The sequence below is a fragment of the Bidens hawaiensis genome, unplaced genomic scaffold (assembly GCF_021521415.1).
Source record: "Bidens hawaiensis isolate Kalapana, Puna unplaced genomic scaffold, B.hawaiensis_p1.1 tig00006365_1, whole genome shotgun sequence".
Lineage (NCBI taxonomy): Eukaryota > Viridiplantae > Streptophyta > Magnoliopsida > Asterales > Asteraceae > Bidens > Bidens hawaiensis.
Genome location: NW_027491425.1, coordinates 458,920 through 466,253, shown reverse-complemented (window position 1 = coordinate 466,253; position 7,334 = coordinate 458,920). Strand labels below are relative to the sequence as shown.

The window sequence follows — 7,334 nt, the reverse complement described above, 5'->3', positions numbered from 1 at the left end:
TCACTATACATCCCCTTCTTTTACAAACTTGTATTTCTTTATTTCCCTTTCAATTTTAATAATTTATAAGTTATTATATTTATAAATACCAAATGGTGACCCGTGAACCCAACCTTTTTTCCTTTTAAAAGTTTCGTGTCTCCCAATTGCGTAGCCGCCGTTGGCATCTCCGACCGACTTCCAATAATTAATGGCGGTAGCTCTGCTCTTCTCCTTCCTTCTCAGGTATCCAATTATTATTATTATTATTATTATTATTATTATTAAATATTATTATTATTATTATTATTATTATTATTATTGTGTTTTCATTAACAACCTCTTCAATTCGATTCTCCTTAATTTCTTATACAATTAACCTAATCTTCATATCCATATGATTGCTTCAACCTGCAATTTATGCTTATTTTAATTTATTATTATTATTTTTATTACGTATAGGTTTAAGCATATAAGCTGTGTTTATTTTATTCTAACGCTTTTGATTCAGAACTTGATTTCTATTTTCTTATTGATATGAATATGATTGCTGCAAGTTGTGCTTATTTTAATGTTTTTATTATGTATTTATTTAGGCTTTAGCATAAGGTGTGCTGCAATTTGGGGAGATGGAAGAGCCAGGGCAACTTAAAACCGCTTTTATTAATGCCACGGCCGGTTTGCTATCAGGAGCTATATCTCGGACGGTTACTTCGCCACTAGATGTTATTAAAATCCGCTTCCAGGTTTACTTTTTGTTTAATGTTATTTGCAGAACTTGTGTGTGCTATCTGTAAAGCTCTATGCTTTATTAGTTTGTAGAATAAGTATAATTGTTATTCAGGGAATAAGGAATAATAAAGTATAACCGTTCCGTTCATATTACTAGATGATTAGACTGAGATTGAAGTTTAAGCTACCATATTAAGACGCTTTGTTTGTTGAGGCAGTATGTTGCTTTAATGCTATGCTAACTTTATCTGTAGTTGCATAGTGTAAAACTTGGGAATTTTGTTAGTGACAGTTATGCTAAAGCAAGCGCTCTTGTTTTCATCACATAATGGAAAATGGATATTTAATTTATTTACTCAACCGAATTGACTTATAGGATTTGGAAAATTCCTCATTTAACATAATGGAAAATGGATATTAAATTAATTCTAGTAAACCGATTATGGTATCGTAGATTCTGATTCGTTTTTTCAGCAGCAAATGTTTTAGCTTTAAGCTATTTCGATGTTGATTTTTTTTTCTCTTATGAAAAATTGATCTGCTCTATTTTTAGCTAATATATGAGGTCAAGTTAAACTGAAAACATAAAAGCTGTTGATGATATTTTCAGGTTCAACTGGAACCAACTACTTCGTTTGCATTGCTTAGCAAAAATTTATATGGCACCTCAAAATATACTGGAATGGTTCAAGCATCCAAGGATATCTTTAGAGAAGAAGGCTTTTTGGTACGGGTTTTATAGTACTCTGGATGCTTTTATGTAACTTCAATGCTTTAGATGATCACTAAAGTATTCTTAACTCTTGTAACTTTAATATGCTAATGCATAGTAAGGATTTTGTTCTCAGAACTCTGCGAGGATAAGGCAATTTGCACATCATTTTTCTTGCACTTCATTTATTATTTGTAGGAATCTCATTATATTATGATATGTGTTACATTACAAAATAACTTTCATATATATGCTTGTATTGGCTATGCCCACTTTATGTACCAAACTTATATTTACCATCTATCTTATCTAGATGAGCCACATCTTGTTCTACACACCTTTTTAATCTTCTAAAAGTTTTTATTTTTTTTTATATTCTTCTTGTGTTTGACATGGCTTTTTTCAGGGATTTTGGCGTGGTAATGTCCCAGCACTTCTAATGGTCATGCCATACACTGCCATACAGTTCGCGGTGTTACATAAAGTGAAGACATTTGCTTCTGGTTCCTCAAAATCGGGTATACATGAATTTGGATATTTGAAACAGTGTTTGTTTTTTTATTTACCTAAACATTTTTTAGTCTGTACCCTTTTCTTGTCTGACTGGTTAAAGATTTGGCAGCTAGTTTATAGGAATTTGTTATTGTATAAGGCAGGGCTCGCAGGTTACTAGAGTTTAATTAGGTTGACACTGGATTTTATGAGCGATTAAGTGTTTGTGATTTTCAAGGTTGTTGAGTTTAACGATGCTTACTGTATGAAATTGGTATTGTCTCATTAATTTTCTTTGACTCGTAAGTTATAATGTTATATTATGAAAGTATTGAGGTACAGGTTATCTGATTAATCATAGTTAAAAGGCTAATAATGCAATTATATTTTGCCTTCAACTCATTGGATGGTAATGGATGTATGAAAGTGTTAAATCTAGTTTAGATTGAATTGATGCAGTTTGGGATATGAACTTGGTAAACATGAAATGTATATTCTTATTGATTTTCTTGATAATCGTTTTTTTTCTTACACCTCCAATATGTATCTGTTTGTTATGCAGAAGATCATATTCATTTAAGTCCGTACTTATCCTTCATGAGTGGGGCCCTAGCCGGGTGCGCTGCTACAGTTGGGTCCTACCCATTTGATCTACTACGGACCATTTTAGCTTCACAAGGGGAACCAAAGGTATGATTATAGAAACATACAAAAAATGCTATTATTACATATTTAGATTTATTAATTGCAGAAGGATAGCTTTAGTTAAACCCAAAATTTGAAGCTCCATATACTTTATTTCATTTCTTTTGAAATAATGAACATTCGAAGTGTATATGAGACCAACCCATGATGCAAGTGTTAATTATGGCATGCTATTTGTAGTTAAATGTGAATGGCGTGTTTATGTTTTTAGTTGTATTGCTTTTATCATTTCAAATTTATATGGTAGAGGTGTTAATGAACCAAAACACTCGTTACTTGAGATTGGCTCTCGCTAAAAGCTCGATTCCCGAGGTTAAACTTGCCTGAGCCTAAGCTCGAGCCTAAAAATAGGCTTCTTCAATAAACGAGTCTGAGCCTAAGCTTCACCCAATCGAGCACGAGCTGGCTTGTGGGCCTAAATGAGACTATTATTTATATGATTTTTTTGATACATTATGTATATAATCTTAAAATAATTATAATTTTACATATAAAATTATGATAAAATAACTAAATAACACTATATAAAATCATGACTAAAATGTATATTAAAAATAATTACAAGTGTATACAAGTTAGTTAACAAATAATGAATGAGCTGAGCGCTAGCCGAGCTATAGCTTAAAAAACTAATCATGAGCCAAGCTCGAGCTTTAAAATAGAACTTGAAATTAGCTGAGCTTGAGCTCAAGCTCTCGCAAGTTAAATGAACCGAGCTTGGACTAGACTCAGCTTGGCTGGTTTACACCCTTATTTATGGTACACATTTTTATGTTATATTTCACCTAGCAACTTGATATAGTAATATGTTTATTTATTGTTTGATAAAAATATATATTTTTAGAGTTTTTTTTTGAGTTTCAAGTTTTTTTATTATATAAATTAAGGGTGTAAACCAGCCAAGCTGAGTCTAGTCCAAGCTCGGTTCATTTAACTTGCGAGAGCTTGAGCTCAAGCTCAGCTAATTTCAAGTTCTATTTTAAAGCTCGAGCTTGGCTCATGATTAGTTTTTTAAGCTATTGGAGTTTTTTTTGAGTTTCAAGTTTTTTTATTATATTTTATGATCTCATTTTGACATTGAATCTCGTAATGATGATTTGTCCCAAAATAGTTCACTATCAGAAATACACAATTTCAATAAGTTTCCATTTAGCGATTAATTACACTCCCTTATCATTAGTTCATAGTTTGCAAGTCAACATTATCTTAAATCGATATAACTGAAGTTCTGCTTACTAAAGTTGCATCTGCACATATCTCAATTGTGTGCCTTTTCTTTGTGGGCATTTATTTTGGAACAACAGGTGTGTTTTTTTGAGCATTTTCTGATGCAGTATTGTTTGATTTACAGTTGTTTTTCGACGCCTGAAATTTTACGTGTTGATATTTGTAGCTTCATTTATAGAAGTTTTTCACGTGTTCAAATACTTCCCCAGGAGTCTTAAATCATATTATAGTTAATTTTGAATCTTTTCACATAATTATCAATATCTTGGAACTTTTTATATAGTTTCTCACAACTGGATCTTCTATCTATGCAGATATATCCAAATATGAGGTCGGCATTTGTTGACATTATGAAAACCCGGGGTTTTCGTGGGTTGTATGCTGGATTATCACCTACTCTAGTTGAGATTGTTCCTTATGCTGGTTTGCAGTTTGGTACATACGACACCTTTAAACGTTGGACCATGGTATTGCATTATTTCTTCTCTCTTCCTATTATTTGTTTCCCACTCTCCTGGCTAAGAAATCGAGAATTTTGTCTTTGTATGTAAAATTGTAAAAGTTAACGAGGCAGCTTGATTTATTGTTTTAGGCTTGGAACGCACGCTGGTCTGCCGATTCACTACTAGACGAAGAATCTTTGTCAAGTTTTCAGCTTTTTGTATGTGGGCTTGCTGCTGGATCATGTGCTAAGGCTGTTTGTCATCCTCTTGATGTTGTGAAGAAGCGGTTTCAGGTAATACATTTACAGTTCTGATGTCAACATCTTCAGATTCTGCATTTTGCAACAAATATTATGAATGGGTCAACCTGAGTTTTGACCCACGATTTCATTTTACTGGTTATGCATTTACAGATTGAAGGATTGCAAAGACATCCAAGATATGGGGCTCGGGTTGAGACCCATGCTTATAGAAACATGTATGACGCACTTAAGCGGATAATGCAAAAAGAGGGCTGGGCCGGACTTTACAAGGGGATCGTGCCTTCCATTGTGAAGGCTGCACCTGCTGGGGCCGTAACATTTGTTGCATACGAATATACATCTGATTGGGTGGAGTCTATTTTAACTTGATTTGATTATAATTTTGTCATATATTTTTGGTAGCAGTGGAATGAATGAATTGCAATAGGATTAGTTTCAATAAAAAATAGTGATTGATTCTGAGATTTGTAATTGCAATTTCAGGAAACAGAAATGATTCATAGATTCATTTTGTTTAAACTGTCAAGTTCCTTATGCATTTGTAACGTACCATATAACTATACAGTCAGGAGAGTAGATCAGAAAATTTAAACCCTCATGATGTAACATACTGCTGTTTGGTGTTATAGATCAGAAGCTGAATTTAACAATTTTATTGCAACATGGAGTGTGACCTATGGGATCAAACTCACTCCGCATATAACTCTTGCAGTACTTTGTTCGACGGGTGTGACCTCACCTCAACATTTACAGCATCGTTAAAGTGAGCTCAATCCGTGTAATTTAACAAGTTGAGTTTCGATGAAAGTGAGCTCAATCTGTGTAATTTAATGAGTTCGAGTTTTTGGATAACTGAGAGGAGACCCCATTGTAGGGAGAGGTGTACAAAACCGTTTTTTTTTTTCCCAAACTGAATCCTTTTTTAAACTAAACAGGTTTGGTCAAACCGGTTCAACTCAAACCGGTTTAGGAGCAAGAAAGGTCGAATTGATCCAACTTGATTCGGTTCGGTTTAGAACCTGTTTCCTCAAACTGGTCTTGTTTTAAAACCGGTTTGGTAGCTCAGAAGGGGAGCTGGTCCCAAAACCGGCGGGCTGGGTCGGTTTGGGTGAAACCGGTTTTCTTGTCAAACTGGATCAGGTGAGTTTGCAGTGAGCCGGTCCCAGAACGTTTTTTTTACATCTTCAATTGTAAGGTTAGTCTTGTTAGAGTTAGGTTAGTCTTGAAGAGGTAGGTCCCAGCAGAGACCAGTTGGTCCCGCAAGACTCACCTTGAATAGGGACGTCTGCGCAAAGGCCATCTGCTCCCGCAGGACCCACCATGCTCATAGGATCTTACGCGCAGTACACAAGCTGAACACGCAGGGAAAGCCTCCCAATGGTGAAGTACCCCGCCTGTTCCCGCAGTTGCGGATACAAGCCATCAGGGAAGGCTACCCGCAGACAGCAGGGCTACACGCACAAGACACTAGCTACTTCAGTAGTCACATGAAGGAATGAGCAAGGCGGGAACAATCCCGCCTAAATGAGCCAGTCTGATTCTGAAAGATCTTTTGTACCATACCTACCAAGGTATGGATAGGACAGACGATCTGACCAGAACAGCCCATGAGCCAATCACAGGGTGACAGCTCATCGACAACAGGGCGAGGAGGAGCACCCTCTAGTACTGTTTGTCACTATTAGCCGCTGCCTACTCACCAACCCTTACTGAGGAGCATGCGCGGCCTACAGTTGGTGGAATAGTGTTACTGTTGGCCGTAACCTATTCACCAACCAGCATGGCCTGCGTACAATCCACAGTAAGTGGGACGTGCATAATCTACAATTGGTGGAATAGTGCAGCCGACTTTGTTACTGTTGGCCGTAACCTACCCACCAACCAGTATGGCCTGTGCATAGTCCACTGTTGGTTGAACAGGAATACTATTCAGCCGGCTGTACCTTCTTGGAAACCTACCTTCGGCTATAAATACTCCAATATCTTGGAATGGTAAGATCATCTGCTATCCAGTTATCTAGCAATCTCTTAATATACACTTATATTCAGAGCAATCTAGTCTGATTCTCACGCCGGAGGGTGGTCACAAGGAGGAACTCCCCCCTTCTCAGTGACGAGCTTACGGTGTTTGTTTTGCAGGTCTCCTGAAGAACAGCCTTCTCAGCTAGACCTCATCCGTGGGAAACATTACTTAACCCCCAGATTATCTATAATCTGTACCGGGTCACTTAGTGTTTCTTCATTGGCGCCATCCGTGTATAAAAGCTAGAACTACTTTAGTTTTTTCACAATTTCTGAAGAAATGGTTAACGTTACTCCGGTTCAAAGGCCAGTAACCGACCAAGAAACCCCGGTAACAACCCCAGCAACTGGGGGGAACACCGGCGGTTATACAATCCTTACGAACACTACCCCGACTACCCAAGCCGGGGCAAGTGGAGTAAATATTCCATTGGGGTTCTCCGATACCCAACTGGAAAAACGAACGAAGGTTCCTCGCCAAACACTAGATCAAGTGAAGGCGTGGGCCGAAGCACGGCAAAGAGAATTCCAAGCCGAATTGGACGAACGCTTGCGTTCAGTTCAACAGGCTGACGAATTCGCCAGTACTCGCCAACACCTCAATATGAGCAGTGACTGCGAGTACTCAGACGACGAGTTGGAATCCGACACCGACGCGAACCCTCGCCATAAGGCGAAAGGGAAGCGTAAGGAAACGGACGTCCAACCAAAAAGGAATTTTGGGGAAGCCTTTAAACCAATCGTGGAAAGAAACCCGCG

General features: G+C 37.2%; 1 protein-coding gene across 1 annotated transcript; it reads left to right on the top strand.

Annotated features, from left to right (window-relative positions):
- The first annotated feature begins 206 nt into the window (after positions 1–206).
- On the top strand, positions 207–4,987 carry LOC143632087 (mitochondrial thiamine diphosphate carrier 2-like). Its single transcript, XM_077100672.1, has 8 exons — positions 207–225; positions 576–725; positions 1,322–1,438; positions 1,830–1,941; positions 2,478–2,605; positions 4,162–4,314; positions 4,440–4,583; positions 4,704–4,987. The coding sequence occupies exons 2-8, from the start codon at positions 609–611 to the stop codon at positions 4,920–4,922; spliced, it is 990 nt and encodes a 329-aa protein (XP_076956787.1). The 5' UTR covers positions 207–225; positions 576–608; the 3' UTR covers positions 4,923–4,987.
- The last annotated feature ends 2,347 nt before the right edge of the window (positions 4,988–7,334 follow it).